General features: G+C 35.2%; 1 protein-coding gene across 3 annotated transcripts in view; it reads left to right on the top strand.

Annotated features, from left to right (window-relative positions):
- METTL15 (methyltransferase like 15) overlaps positions 1–17,181 on the top strand; it is a 269,152-nt gene that overhangs the window by 206,565 nt on the left and 45,406 nt on the right. For all 3 annotated transcript variants that reach the window (XM_037840014.1, XM_037840013.1, XM_037840015.1), the window contains 2 exons: positions 10,005–10,196; positions 16,640–16,818. In XM_037840014.1, the coding sequence (XP_037695942.1) occupies positions 10,005–10,196; positions 16,640–16,818 (371 nt within the window). The remainder of the gene's footprint in view (positions 1–10,004; positions 10,197–16,639; positions 16,819–17,181) is intronic.

Here is a 17,181-nt window from a genome sequence, read left to right as displayed (position 1 = left end):
ACCAGAAATGGATTGGCTTTTACAATAGGGATTTACTAATTTATAATTTCCAGTTCTTAGGCTATGAAAATGTCCAACTCAAGACATCAACAAGATGTACCCAGCAGCCATCTGGGGCTCCTCTGTCACATGGCAAGGCACATGGCGATGTCTATTGATCCTTCTTTTTTGGGTTTTGTTGCTTTCAACTTCTCCTTCTCGGTCTATGGCTTCTTTCTTCAGCTTCTGTGTCTTTTTCTGTGAGCATCTCTTAATTTCATCTCTTACCTTCCGTATGTGTTGTATCCTTTTATAAAGGACTCCAGCAAGAGGATCAAGATCCACCCTGAATGAGGCAGGTCACGTCTCAATTGAAATAATCAAATTAAAATGTCCACAATAGATCATACCCATAGGACTAGAATAAAAGAATGTGGCCTTTTCTGGGGTATGTAACAGCTTCAAACTACCATACTGGTTTATTGCATTTTATCATTTCTAAAATGTTGTATTTTATTTATTCATTTCAATGTATGAGTTGTGAATGAATGAATGAATCAATTTTTTTAATTCACCTTTAATGAGATATATTCACATACCATACAATCATCCAAAGTGTGCAATCAGTTATTCACAATACCGTAATATAGTTAGGCATTTATTGCCACTATCAATTTTTAAACATTTTCATTACTCCAAAAAAAAAGAATAAAAATAAAAGTAAAAAACAACACCCAAAATATCCCATCCTCCCATCGCCCCCATTATTTAATTTTTGTTCCCATTTTTCTACTTATCTGTCCATACTCTAGATAAAGGGAATATAAGCCACAAGGTTTCACGATCACACGGTCATACCTTGTAAGCTATATAGTTATATAATCATCTTCAAGAATCAAGGCTACTGGGGTACAATTCAGTAGTTTCAGGTGTTTCCTTCTAGCTATTCCAGTACACTAAAAACTAAAAAGGGGTGTCTTTATAATGCATAAGAATAACCTCCAGAATGACTTCTCAACTCTATTTGAAATCTCTCAGCCACTGAAACTTTCTTTTGTTTCATTTCTCTTCCTCCTTTTGGTCAAGAAGGCTTTGTCATTCCTGTGATGCCAGGTTCAGGCTCATCCCCAGGAGTCATGCCCCATGTTGCCAGGGTGATGTACACTCCTGGGAGTCATGTTCCATGCAGGGGGAAGGGCAGTGAGTTTACCTGAAGAGTTGGCTTAGAGAGAGAGCGTCCATCTGAGCAACAACAGAGGTTCTCTGGGAGTGACTCTTAGGCACAATTATAAGTAGTCTTAGCCTCTCCTTTGCAGTAACAAGCTTCATAAGGGCAAGCCCCAAGATTGAGTGCTTAGACTTCTAAATTGCTAGTCCGCAATATGCAAGCTCCTTTTTAAGGCTGATTTCAAAGTGTGAAGGGATGGTAGTTAATGGTGGGTTTAATTATTTAAGTCTCAAATCATGGTCCTTCTGTCCCTATCTTATACTACAGGTAATTTTTAGAAGCACTATTCTCATGCAAAATGCATGCATAGAAAGATTAGATTCTGGTTAAAACCTCTGGAGTCTTTTGTAGAGCGAATTCTGGTTAAATATAGAAAATGTTTTCCTGCTTTCCCTGCAGTTCTTTGTTCTGTCCTTATGTTGCTGATTGTGGTACTTCCATGTGTAAGCTTTGGAGACCCTTTTGGAGAATGGCTTGACATCCTGGCTCTTTTGGTGGTGGGTTGTGTCCTTTCTTTTAAAATGGGAATACACAAGCCTCACAAGGTTGATGAAATGATCAGATGATAAAAAACTTTAAAGCTATTAGAACAAAGCCTGGCAACTAGTAAGCTCTCACCGGATGGTAGCTATGCTGCACTACTGCTGCTTCCTCAAAAGTGAGGATTCTAAACCTAATCTTTCCTAGTGTGCATGGCATTGCCATTGAAACATACGTGACAACTTTTAAAGAAGGACCTGTCAAAGTTACCCACACTCGAATCACACAGTCTGAAGGAAGATAATTGAAATGGTATGTGGATCTTCTCTGACCCTCTCACTCAGCTGGGCCTTTGATGCCCCCACACTGATTCATGCTTTGCCTCCTGAACGTTGATTGACTACCTGTAAATATTCCCAAACCTCTCAGAGGATATCTGGAAGAAAAGACAAATAAGGCGAGTCACTAATTGCTAAGGGTGAAAGACAATGAATTTGGTCCCTGCAATAAATGGGAGAGTAATCTTACTTGTTGGAACATATGTCAGTGCTTCTTTTTGGCTAAATAAGAAGTAGAGTTCCAGAATAAATTCTGAGGCACCCTTTGCATGCTAGTGAACTTGGTCTTGAGTGGGCTCTTAGCTTGATACCATCAAAGCATTGACACTGATAGCACTGCAGCTCGTAAGCTTTTTTTTTCTGTTGTGTTTTTTTTTTTATTTTAAATTCAGTTTTATTGAGATATGTTCACATACCATACACTCATCCACAGTGTATAATCAACTGTTCACAGTACCATCATAAAGTTGTGCATTCATCACCCCAATCAATTTTTGAACATTTTCCTTACTCCAAAAAGAATAAAAATAAGAATAAAAATAAAAGTAAAAAAGAACACTCAAAGCATTTAATCCCCCCATCCCACCCTATTTTTCATTTAGTTTTTGTCCCCATATTTCTACTCATCTGTCCAAACACTGGATAAAGGGAGTGTGAGCCGCAAGGTTTTCACAATCACACCATTTAAGCTACATAGTTAATGCAATCGTCTCCAAGAATCAAGGCTACTATGATATACTATATTATGGTAATATTCATTATTGTACTTGTGATTAGAGGTATATAAGGGCTTCCAGAATTCATTAAAAATTGCTGGTTAGTATGGAAGAGTGTTCAGTCATGGGATGATGAATATATTAGTGATGTTTCTCTTCCCCAGCTGCCTCAGAGTTACTCTTCAAATTCAAGATTTTTCTGTATTCAGACTTCATATTTTAAAATTTCTTGTACAACAGCCCAGTTTTGTATACAATTTTATACAAATATGTCTTCTCTCAATGAAATGGACAATTATTCCTAGGCAGCAAAAAGTACCACTTGATATCAAACATTTTCTAATCAGTGGTATTTTCAGGTTTCTAAAACCAAGATAGATGGAGTACTCACATTAACTACAAGATGTTCAACCCTGGGAGTTGGGCCCACTTTTATAATTTATAATCATTAGACTGTATACAGTTAAAAGAATAATGAAGTTCTATGTTCAATCATAAATCAAATTCTTCATAATAGCTACTCTTATAGCACCAGCCTCAGATATATACTACAGCACTTCAGTCTTTTATAATAAAATAGACCGAAAACATGTATTCCAAGTGCAGATGACTTGCCAGTGTCAGTATTAACTATATAAAGAAAAACTCAAAATGGCAGCCAGCAATTAAGGTATTGTTGCCAATCTGTTGCTAAGTTCTTTGACTTTTCTTGAAGTTGGCATTCTCATTTAGCATGTACAAGCAATTTTCTACTTATATCCTGGGAAGCATAGGATAATAACAAATGTTTGTGATGATGATTTGTACAAATGGTGCATTTGTAGTTATAGCTTGATGTCTAGGTTTGGCTTTATTATTGTGACCATGATTATCCTCCGTGGCCAACTCATATTATTCTGTTACTTGTTTTGTAATAACTGTAAAATATACATGCAGAAACATTGAACTGTAAAGTTTTAAAGAGAGAAAGAAAGATAGGAATGGAAGAAGGAAGGGAAAGAGGGAGGGAGGGAGGTAAAAAATAGACTAAGTGGGCATGGAATCTGACTGTCCTGAAAAATTAGCCTTGATGTAATTGCATACATAAGATAATAACTCAGGGTCTGAAGTTTGGGCTGAGTTTTCAACACATCAGTTATTAAACTTCATGAATGGTTCCTTTACTCTGAGAACAATTCAATTCTAGAAACACATATCCGATATCATGTCAGAAAACTGCCTTAAACACTTGATTTGCTTTGGGTTGTTGCCTTATGATTATTTTTTTTTCATATGATCTTACACTTCTACAGCATTATGCTGACTTTTGTACCACACAGTTTACATTTTTTTATTTACTCATAGTGAGTATGAAACCATATGAGTGTTATGTAACAAACAGGTATGTTGAGGGTACCCAGGAAAGCAAACATTACCTTTAAGATCTTATATTTATTTTATAAGTATATTGACTTCAAGTGGAATAATAGCTTTAATGCCTTAGGAGTTAAGACTGAGCAGTAGTGATTTGTTTGAGGCTTTTGCTGCAGTGTAAAGAAGATCCCTGTGGTTAAATACCTGGATCCTAAAAGGGCTGTAGAAAATGTCTAGGGCAGAAATTGTACTTAGATATTAAAAATCAAACAAAACAAACTGCACAAGTATGATATGGATGAAACTGACTCAGCACAAGTGCATGTGAAAAAGACCCAAGAATTTTAGGCAGTATACATCGACAGTGTGAATAAATTCTAAAACAATTTTGATCTTGAGCTCTATTAATATAATAGCTAGAATGAGAGAGACAAGAATTCTACATTATTCTTGATCATTATGCAGTTCAGATCTAGGGATGTAGGCAACTGGAACACATTCAGAAAAGAGCAACTAACATGGTGAAACCTTTGTTGTATGGAGAATGGCTGATGAAACAAGATGTTCAGTTTAGAGAAAAGGTTTGAAGAGCATGATAGCTATAGAAGTTGGGTAGTTTCAGTTGCAAGTAAAAGAAAAACCAACCTAAACTGGTTTTAAAAACAAAGGTAATATTATGGGTTCATATAATCCAAATGTTTTATAATTCATTGTAGAGTTATTAACAGTGACAATCACTTTAAGATAATACAGTTATAGCATCATATTGTAATGGGTTGTACTACTATTTAAAATTACTCTCTAATCAAATAATCTTTCTTTGTAAGGATATATGAATAAAAATATAGACATCATTACCAAAAAATAAAAAAAGTTCAGTGGGCTTCAGGTAAGGCTCAATCCAGTGACCTGGTTACTTTCTCTTAACTCTGCCTTCTACAGTGTTGGCCTGAACTGGCTTGCCACTCCCTCTCTCCTTTGGGACTAGATATCTGCTAGCATACTAGCAGTAATCAGGGCAACTTGCTTCCTGAATCATATTAAATGAAGATCAGAAAATTTTTTTACTCCCAGTGTCTCAATGGAAGAAAGAGGAATCTTCTTTCCCCAAACCCCCTTGGAAATGTTTCCTGTATCTCATTGGCCAGAATTGTGATACATGCCTATCTGTAAACAAATTAGAGCTGCTGTGGGGATGGTGTGTGCAAATTAGCTTAGCTAATCAAAATCTACCTCTTGAGCTGAGCTGTGCTCAATCCCTCTTAAACTACATAGCTGAAATTTGAGGTCCTATTTGAATAGAGATTGGCAACTAAGGTAATCAACAAATATCTCTTACAATATGAAACAGTAGATGTGTAAAAGGTTGCCATGAAGAATAGGTTTTCACCTTGTTTTTTGAGTGGCAAAAATTGTAGAAATAATGAAGAAACTGCTATTAATTTTAAAAAAACAAGCAGCTAACAAAACAGTGTAAAGATTGAATACACTGCCTTAGAAGTAGTGAGTTCTTACTACTGGAAATGTTCAAACAAGAGCTAGATGATTCTCCTTCTCCCTTTCCCCTGCCCCAGCAATGATGTTGGAGAGGGGAAATATTCAAACATCAGTTATATAATTAGCATAGATGATTTTGATTTTCCTTCCAATCCCAATATTCTATTATTTCTGTGATTTCAATGCTAGTATTAGGATTCATTTTATATTTTCAAAACATGGCCATTTGTTTATCTCTCTATTATTATCACCTATCAGGTTGTTTTGTAAATTATTTGTTTGTACCTCTTTCTCTTCCACTCAGCTTAAAGATTAGAAAGTCATGCTTTATTAATCTTTATATATACTCCAGATAGCCTAATGCCTGATACATATTTAATAAATATTTGTTGAGTGAATCTGAAAATCACTGTCTCTTTCAGAATTTAAGAAAAGATTAACAGGTTGGGAGCTCTCTTTAAATAACATAACACATAAATAAATCTCAGCAATATGAATTCCCCAACACTGTTGAAATCCACAATCATTCCACCTGCCTTTAAATGGAGGGAATGAAGTCTTGGGAATATTGCCCAATTTTTCTCTTCTTATTCCCCTTCCCAAATGCATGCTGGTAGCCCTAAGGCATCTGAAGTACCCTGAAGGCAGCATCTCACTTTGTGTGGGAAGGAGGATTATAGCTGCAAGGAGATCCCAACTCCTTGCTTGTTCTGTTGATTCTGACTGCTCGATTCACTTCAAAATCCCTGCTGAGAGGTAACACATTGCTTCTGCAAGACGGCATTTAATTTAGTCATGGTTTCATTCCTCAAGTGTACAGCTACACAGTATCCCTATCCTAAATTATGGGAAAAACGTGGAGAAAGTGAAAATGATTGGCTCCTTACACGTTTCATTACATTTATTTTCTTCATTTTATGCTGTTCTTATTCTTATTGACACTTTCCATAGAGTCACCATGATTTGAAAGTTTGGCCTATAGCCTATACTCAGCCTCTACTTCTTTATTATTTGCCTCTTCCTTAATTTCTGTTACCATACTCTGCCAGTGCCCTCTTCACCAGGTCTGAGGGCTTTTTCTCCATCCTTAATCTCCTCTAGCCTAATGAACCCATGAAAATGTGTTCCTGTTGACTTCACCTGAGTTTTTCTTGTTCTCTTTCCACTTCTAATACATCTCCCTCTATCATGTTAAAAGAAAATTTTTAAGAAAATGGTAAAATCATAACTCTCATACATTTATAAAATGAACACGTCAGAGATTTTATTTACTCACTAATGAATGTGGAAACCAGTAAGATGTTACAACTAGTTCAAAGGATAGTTCAAAAAACACTTCATATACAATCAGGAATACTGAAATGCCAAATAGATGCCAAACTGATCAATATCTGACAGGAGAATTGTCAATTGCTTTTCCACTGGACACAGTTTGCATTTCTGTGGACAAGAACAATTTGTAGTATCAGTATTCTGTATATTACAGAGTTATAAAATAACTCAAAGAAATAAAAGGTGGAGATACCTCTAAAGATACACTAGATAAGACACCCAGTAATCTTTTTTTCCCATTTCATTAAGTTTTCACATATTTTCCTGACATGCTTTTTCTGGTTCCTGAATTTCATTTCATGAAAGTGTTTCTTGTGATTGTCTTTCCATTCTTTTTTTTCCTCTGTTCCACATTCTGCTTGACTGTCTCATCACTTTAATAGCTTCAAGTTGCACTTCTTCTTTTCCAACTGCTTATTAGACAATTCCACCTAAATTTTTTCACTTAGAACTTAAAATTCACTGTTTCTAAAATAGAGCTTATTAATCTTCTCACTGAACCTTCCCCTTCTTCTATATTACCAATTTCAGCTAGAGAATCACCATTTTTTTCTGGTCACATAGGCTCCAAATCTTGGAGTCATCTTTAATATCTCCCTTACCTTTTCCTCCAAGAATATTTCTGTGTCCACTCCCTGTTCTCCATACTGTTTGTCACAGGTATATATCACAATGTTCCTACATAATGTATTCTTCATAAAGCTTTCTACCTTACTTTTTTCAGGTATGTCTAGCCTGGCCCTGTACTTCTAAGGAATACTTTCTGTTTTGGCAGACTACTATTGGCTCAACATAAGAGGACTGATCTACCAATATGAACAGTGTTTCATGGACTTTGTATCCTGAACTGCTCAGTGTTGACTTACTCTAAATCTTGTTGTTTCTTTTTTTTTTTCATTTTTTTCATTCCCTTTACTATAAGCCTCACTGTCTGTTTAGCATTACATATTTCCCTTACCCTCTCAGCTCCATAAGCAATCCTACTTCAAGACTTCAAAGTTTGGCTTTCTTCCCCAACAACTCTCTTTATCTCCAATGTTTAGGACTTGCTATGCAAGTCTGTGGAAATAAAGAAAACATGGTTCCCTGTATAGGTTGGCAATCCATGTTCCTGTCTTTGTACACTGTTTACCCAGATAGTCCAGAAAGCTGTATAATATCTTGGGAAGTAGAATTCTAGATCCATGCCTCAGCCTTATTCCTAGCATTTTATAAAACACTTTGGACACTGGAAAGAAACTCTGACTTTTGGGCTTCTTTAGTTAATACTTGATGTTAGCATCCTAGATGATAGCTTTTGCTGAAAACTGAGGACTTTTTATCTGTGTACAACCTAGAATGAAAAAGGCTATTCTGCCATCCAATCTTTTGATGCGGTTACTGAAACCCTGTGCTTTGACTGATTGTTTCAAACATGTAGTAATCAAAATAAGCCTATTATAATCAAACTGAGATGCATATTCCCCTTAAATTTTTAGGAAACCTATTATAAGTTTATATTAGCTTACTATTGTCTAAAATTAATCGGTGCATGTAACTGCTTCCCAGCAGACAAACCCTTTCCATATTACTACTTATTCTTTTGAAGAACTCCTTTCTCCAAATTTTGTTGAAATCAAATGGATGTTTTGTTCCAGTTGTTGTTAATTTTTTACATCATGTTTCTTCTGCTTAATTTTCCTTATTTAATTATTACATCAATTTTAATAAACATTACGAAAATTATTTGGCGTAATTGTAAGTTTTACATCTGTTTCTTATACTTACTGTCTTTCTCTTTCTTACATTAATTTTGCTAAAGTACAACCTCAAGTAATTTTTTCAGAAGACTATGTTGATGATAAACTTCCAGGTTTTTTCTTATAAAAAAAAGTATTTTGCTATTAGTTTTGTTCATGGGACCCTAGGTTTAAAATTCTTTTTCCTCAGCATTTTATAGATATCACATTGTTTTCTAACGGTTCATTTTACAGCTGAGAAGCCAATCTGATTCATGTTCTCTTATAGGTAACCTGTAGGTTATAGAATTTCTTACAAGTTCTCTCTAAAAGGCATTCTGACTCTCTCTCTATCCACAGAGTTCTTAAATTTTCCAAGACTATCTCCAGTACTGGATCTGTTTTCTAATATTTCAGTAATATACTGAGAAGGCCATTTCATTATGATGACTTAGCCTTTTTTCAAGTAAGGTCATCTTATTTTATTTCTCTGATTTTTTCCCATTCATTCACTCTGTGATATCCTTTTGGAACTTTCACAGATATTGAACTTTTTATATCTATACTGCATGTCATTTAGCTTTTCTCCCATATTTCCTATCTTGTTTGTGCTGCTTTCTAAGATAATCCCCAGCTCAGTCTTCCAAAGCACTAATTCAGCCTTCGGCTATTTCCACAGTGCTGTTTCGCCCTTTCTAAAGAGTTTCTGTTCCACTGATAGATAGGAGATAGGTAGATAGGTAGGTAGGTAAGTAGGTAGGTAGGTAGGTAGATAGACTATTTTAAAATTTTCAGCGTTAGTTATTTTTATGAAAACGTTTTATTATTTTATGAATATGCTCTTCCCTCATATTTAAAGTTCTCTGTTTCTTGCATTAACTGTTTATATTTTTGTTCAGTATCTTTACTTTACCCTGTCATTTTATTTTAATGTTTAATGATTCTTTTTATTTATAAAAAAGATCCAGAATAAGCAGTATGGATCACTAGAGTTGTTTTTGCCAGCCCAAGCAGAACTCTTGTGTAATCTTTTAATCCCACCTCTTCATTTCTTGTTTCTAAGATTCTGTTGAGAAAATTCAGCTTTTCAGAGTTTGTGTCTTTACCTCATGCTGTTATTGTAGGTATTTCAGCGCTACTCCCTCCACCCCCTAATCATTCTTTAAACCAATGATATGTAGTCTCCATGTCCATATGTCTTTATAGAGTGCTAAGCATGTGATTAGCACATGCTTAACAATATATAAATATATATATATGTTAAATCATCTAATAATAGGATATTCTCCCTTCCATTGATAGACTTTAAGAAAGACTTTAATATAACAGAAGGATTTTCTCCATCTCTTGGGTTTCTTCACAGTAAACAGATCCAAGCTATGCTAGGCCAGTTCAGCCAGGCAGAGGCATTATTAATGAAAGCTGGAGTCCAGCCAGAAACTTTGGATGGAGTCCTTTTGGATCTTGGGTGTTCCTCCATGCAACTTGATGATCCTGAAAGAGGTTTTTCCCTTCGGAAGGATGGCCCCTTGGACATGAGGATGGATGGTGGCAGGTGAGTATTGATAAAGCATTTCTCCTCATAACAAGAAATCAATTTCTCAAAAACATACTGAATTTAATTTCCTTTTAAGACTGTACAATTCCCATCACACAAAGCATACATAATAAATCAGCTTTGTTTGCTATTCATCAGAGACTTTAGTGTTTCTCTGGATTTGGGATTCTAAAGCAAACAGCTTTTAAATTTCAAAAGAAAAGAAAAAAATTGTTGCTGTCTTTACACAAAATAATGAGGAGCATAACTTTCCTACTGATTACTATTTTACTGATAAAATACGGGCTTTTATAATACTAAGAACTTTTTTTTAATTCAGTTTTATTGAGATATATTCACATACCATACAGTCATCCAAAGTATACAATCATCTATTCGTAGTACCATCATATAGTTGTGCGTTCATCACCACAATCAATTTTTGAGCATTTTCCTTACTCTAAAAAAAAATAAATAAATAAATATAAAAATAAATGTAAAAAAGAATACCTATAGCATTCCATCACCCCCATCCCACCCTATTTTTCACTTAATTTTTGTCCCTATTTTTCTACTCATCTGTCCATACACTGGATAAAGGGAGTGTGAGCCACAAGGTTTTCACAGTCACACACTCACACCACGTAAGCTACATAGTTACACAATTGTCTTCAAGAATCAAGGCTACTGGGTTGCATTTCCAGTTTCAGGTATTTCCTTCTATCTATTCCAATATACTAAAAACTAAAATGGGGCATCCGTATAGCACATAAGAATGCCCTCCAGAGTGACCTCTCAACTCCATTGGAAATCTCTCAGCCACTGAAACTTTATTTTGTTTCATTTCACTTCCCCTTTGTGGTTGAGAAGACTTTCTCAATCCCACTATGCCAGGTCCAGGCTCATCCCCAGGAATCATGTTCCACGTTGCCAGGGAGATTTACACCCCCGGGAGTTATGTCCCACGTAGTGGGGATTGCAGTGAGTTCACCTGCCAAATGGGCTTAGAGAGAGAGAGGCCACATCTGAGCAGCAAAGAGGTTCTCTGGGGGAACTCTTAGTCACAATTGTAAGTAGGCTTAGCCTCTCCTTTGCAGTAAGAAGCTTCATAAGGGCAAGCCCCAAGATCGAAGGCTCAGCCTACTAAATTGGTAATCCTCGATGTTTGTGAGAATATCCCAGGTGGAGATGTTTAACATTTCTGCAGTTCCTCAGGGGTACCTACAAATATATTTTTATTCTCTGCCCAAATTACTTTGGGATGTATTGGGATTTCACACTAACCTGTACAAACCTACCAGATCTCACTTGCTATTCAAAGTTCCATGTATTTATGGTGTTTGAATAAACTGCCTGTACAAGTTAAATTAGTGTGCTACAGAAAATATAGATTCTGCACCAAATAAACAACTCTTCCCTTGGTCTCACACAGAAGTTGAAGTTTTAAAACACAGTCAATATCATCCTTTACCCTTTGGACTGATTTGCCTTAGTCCCAACCAGATCCACTTCATTCATATCTCTAATTGAAGTCTGAACTCTTTTTCAGCTTTTTTTTTTTTTTTTAACTGTTTCTGTGTGAGGTAATACTGACATTCATAGCTGCCAAGCTCTAGCTCTGAGTTTCTGGGATCACACAGATACCCAAAGTTCCAGAGACTGACCAGGTTATACACAAAGAGCTCAGCATCTCAGAATTTTGAGATAACCATTACAACTCAGGAATAGATTTGACTGCTTTAAAAGCTTACAATCTAGGAACCATTACAATAAGTGTTCACCTGATAAGCTGTGCTCTAAGACTAATTCTCAGAGTTTACACATAATAGTTGGTCCATATTAGTGAGGTGTTATAATGTTTGTCTTTACATTTCTGGGGTACTTTACTCAAAATGCTGTCCTCAAGATCCATTCACCTACTCTTGTGTGTCTTACAGCTTCATTCCTTCTTGTACTGCTCAAAAGTCTATTGTTATACTACTAAGACTATTGATAAATATCATGATATTTAAACAATGGTTTCATTTTTTACTAGTACTATACAACTTGTGAGAAACTAAAGGAACTATATTGAATGCATATTTTTTTAGAACACTGCATGAAAGTCAAGATCCTAGAGGTCAGCGATTGTGTTTTGTCTTCTCTCTTGTACGGTCACTTTGGTTGACTCTTCTTCAGAGAAACTGCAATTTTTGGTACTATATCAGGCACAGTATTATGCATAGGACAGCTTTTACACCTCCTCTTCATTCCTCACCACCCCTGAAATACAAAGATTTGATCTCCATTATTCAGGTAGGTACACATTTGTTAAAAACACAAAGATCACATTCTAACATAGTGTAGGAATAATTCCTTTTAAATATCAATTAATTTAAAAATTTTAGAGTAGCACCTGTATCTTTATGCCCAACATTGACCCAGGGACTGAAAAGCTTGTACCTACAAACCTTAACCATGCTTTTCTCCTCCTAGTCTCCCTGTCCTCCACCTTTTAAGAAGAATGTTAGACTTTCTTGTGTCTAAAAAAAGTGAACTATTCTTTTACTATTATTAATCTGCAATTCTAGACCTGCATAAACATTTGTACTGAAAAAAAGGTTTTCCAAAATTTCTTCAGATCTATTAGAAAGTGCTATATGTCATAAATTTAAATTTCCACTTTAAGTGAACAACTTAATATTGAGTTGACTTTGGCATCCAAATTGGAAAGGAAAAAGCAAAACTCTCATTATTTGCAGATCATAAGATCTTATACTTGGAAAACTCTGAGAAATTGATGACACACCTACTTGAGCCAGTAAACAAATTCAGCAAAGTTGCAGGATGTAAGATTAATACACATCAGTCTGTAATGTTTCTAAACAATAGAAATGACATAACTAAAGAGACACTCAAGAAAAAGATTCCATTCTCAATAGAAACTAAAAAACTTAAGTACCTAGGAATAAACTTAACCAAGGATGCAAAAGACCTTTACCCAGAAAATTACATAACTCTGCTAAAAGAAATAGAAGGCAACCTTAAGAGATGAAGAGATATTCTGTGTTCATGGATAGGAAGGCTAAATGTAGTTAGGATGCATTAATTGCATTAAGATTTAATGCAATTCCCATCAAAATTCCAACAATCTACTTTGCATATTTGGAAAAGTTAATCATCAGATTTATTTGGAAGGGAAAGATGTCTTGAATTGCTAAAAATATTCTAAAAAAGAAAAACGAAGTGGGAGAACTTACACTGCCTGACTTTGAAGTCTACTATAAATCCACAGAAGTCAAAACAGCATAGTATTAGTACCATGATAGACGTATTGATCAATGGAATTGAATTGAGAATTCCAAAATAGAACCCTAGATCTATGGTCAGCTGATTTTTGTTAAGACTCCAAAATCCACTGAATTGGGACATAACAGCCTCTTCAACAAATTGGGCTGGGAAAATTGGATATCTATCTAAAAGAATGAAAGAAAACCCCTATCTCACACCCTATGCTGAAATTAATTCAGCATGGATCAAAAATCTCAATAAAAGAGACAGCACCATAAAACTCCTAGAAGATAATGTAGGGAAACATCTTCAAGACCTAGTATTAGGAGGTCACTTCATAGACTTTACACCTAAAGCACAAGCAATGAAAGAAAAAAATAGATAAGTGGGAACTCCTCAGAATTAAAAGCTTTTGTACCTCAAAAGAATTTGTCAAAAACATAAAGAGCCAACTCAATGGGAGAAAATATTTGGAAACCATCTATCTCATAAGAGACTGATATTTTGTATATATAAAGAAATCTTACAACTTAATGACAGCAGTACAAATAGCCCAATTATAAAATGGACAAAAGATATGAAAAGACAGATCTCTAACGAGGAAATACAAATGGCTAGAAAACACAAGAAAAAATGTTCATCTTCACTAACTATTAGTGAGATGCAAATCAGGACCACAATGAGGTATCATCTCACACCAATAAGAATGGCTGCCATTCAATAAATAGGAAACTACAAATGCTGGAGAGGATGTGGAGAAATTGTATTCTTATTCATTGCTGGTGGGACTGTATAGTGGTACAGCCACTCTGGAAGACAGTTTGGCAGTTCCTTAGAAAACTAGGTATTGAGTTACCCTATGATCCAGCAATTCTACTTCTTGGTATTTACCCAGAGGAACTGAAAGCAGTGACATAGACAGATATTTGCACACTGATGTTCATAGCAGCTTTGTTCACAATTGCCAGGAAATGGAACAACCTAAATGTCCTACATCAGATGAGTGGATAAACAAAATGTGGACATACATACGATGGAATACTATGCAGCAGTGAGAAGGAATGAAGTCATGAAGCATATGACAAAATGGATGAACCTTGAAGACATAATGTTGAATGAAATAAGTCAGACACAAAAGGAGAGACATTGTATGTTACCATTAATGTGGACTCTTATTGTAGAATATAGTGGGCCTAGAGATAGATAGCAGTTAGTGAAGATGGAACGATAATCTAATAAGAACAGATAAGATATTGAGGGTAATCTTAATGATATGGGAATGTTCAGGAATGACTAGGGTTTGTTAATTTTTTTGTGGTATGGTAGGAGCTTATTGAAAGCAATGAAGTTATGTCAGGATATTTGTTTTTCCTGTTCCTTTGTTTTATTTTATCTGGAAATGTTTTTTGTTTTTTTTTTTTAAATTTTTTTCTATTTTTTGATAAGGTTAATAAAAAAATAAATAAAATCAGTATTTATTGAGTTGACTTTGACTTCTTTCCACAACCTGTTTTGTCCTGTGGTAATTTTTCACATATAGCCTTCAACCTATATTGTAATATGAGCTCTAATCTTGGATTGTGACCTATTTTCATTGGAGCTCTCTTCATTTCTGAGTCTTTTACCTTTTTTTGCATGTTCTCGGCATTCTTAGATTGAAGAATGTGATCATAAAACTAATATAAAATAAAATCTTTTAAAAACTAGTGACTAATAGTAAAGTTGAAATACTTTCTCATCTTTGGAGATTGATACTGTTGTGCATAGATAATAAAATGTCAAACAAATTTCTGCTGTTCCTATGACTTGCTAAGGAGGACGTTTTCTGAAATACAAAGAACAAAGCTTCTAGTTAATAGTAGTTAATCCCCATATTGTTAATGTAAAGAATTAGCAAATTTGAGTCTAATGAATCAGGTCCTTGAGGTTCTCTCCCAAGAACTTGAAAATAAGATTGACCCTGGGCATTAAACTCTAAGTCAATACATGATGGATGAAATTAGAATTGAATAAATATATCTTAAAAAGCAGAATGGCTTCTAGGTAGATAGCATAGAGTGTAACTAAATCAAAGATATTAAAAGATCTGAAGAAAATTTGTGGTAGTCAGTAAGGGAGAGTTGGTTCACATGAAGGTGTAGAAAACAAGTCAGAGATGAAAATATGTATAATGCTAATCCAATTGGTGTAACTGGGAAAGGGAATCTAGGCCAAAAAAATATGATTGGTCATAGCCTGGAGGCTGATATAGCCCTATGATTAATACAGATGCAAGAGGCTTTCTTAACTTGTTGCCATTTAGCAATGGAATCATATAGCATTATGTCTTCTGTGCTGATACCAATTTCAATAACAGTTTTCTGATTAACATCAGGCTTCTCATATAGCAGAATGAAATCCACAATTTCAAGGACTTGAGGGTCTAGTTCTGATGGCAGTTGTATTCTTCACTAGAAAATAATTAACTGCACTTACATTAATATTTTTCTCTTGTAATTTTAGTCATATTAAGTCAGTGCACTCCAGAGGACTGATAGGATCAAGTCTCTTCATCTGTTAAATTGGGAGGCAGATCCTGGATCTTGTCTTGTTCACCATATGATTACCTACTCTTAAGCCTCCGAGTAACCTGCCAGCCTTCCACAGTAGCACTATGAAAACTTGTTTCTCTTGTAGCACTAGAAAACTTCTATGTGACTATTCAATGATAATATGGGAATAAAACACAATTATGCCTATTGTCTACTGAAATCCATTTATGAAAAATACTCATTAAAATATTTTTAAGTCAACCTTGTATCTTCCATACTGAAAAATATAAATAAAACAGCAATTTAAATTATGGACAACCTAAATCCAATTATTTTTCATTATTTTAGTTTAGGGGAACTCTATATGAGCTAACACGATAACACCTCTTCTTTGTGAATAAAATTAAATATTAGTAAAATATATTAACTTCCTTCTGCCCTTGACCTTGATGAATGTCACATACATTCCCCTCTTGCCATAACAATGAGTATTTTAAATGAAAAATTTATTTCATTCATGTAAGATTTCAGTCTCTGACTTTAAAAACCTAAGAGCTTTCCTATGTGGGTGTGCCTGACTTTATTTCTCAGTACTCTGAAGTTTTGCCTCTTGTCAATGAAAACTGACGTCAGCAACTAATTGGCTCTTCTTGTATATAGGTACCCTGACATGCCCACTGCTGCTGATGTTGTGAATGCTTTAGATCAACAGGCACTTGCATCCATCCTGAGAACATACGGGGAGGAAAAGCACGCCAAGAAAATCGCTTCAGCAATCGTTCAGGCACGTAGCATCTACCCAATCACCAGAACCCAGCAGCTTGCCAGCATCATTGCAGGTACTGTCATTAATTCTGAACAATGTCTGAGAGAAGAGGGGGGGAAATATATATATATATATCTTCACCAAATTCCCAGAAGGATTCATTTGTACTTGAAATGGTACAGTTCATTTGTGCTTAAAATCATGATGCAGGATAGAATCTTGCCTATCCTTCTCTAATGTTAGTTTTCTTTTGCTTTTGTAAGTTTCCCTCTCTAACACCCCCCACACACACATACACAATCTTAAAACATACTGTAGTTTGCCAATTTGCTCAATAACAGATTTTCCTTTTACCCCAGGTGATTTATCATATGTGCCTACCGAGGTGAAACACGGAATGAAAAGAAGAGAAAATTTTCTTAATCCATCATAGTGG

Source organism: Choloepus didactylus, chromosome 6 (assembly GCF_015220235.1).
Source record: "Choloepus didactylus isolate mChoDid1 chromosome 6, mChoDid1.pri, whole genome shotgun sequence".
Taxonomy (NCBI): Eukaryota; Metazoa; Chordata; class Mammalia; order Pilosa; family Megalonychidae; genus Choloepus; species Choloepus didactylus.
This window is presented reverse-complemented; position numbering and strand designations above follow the sequence as displayed.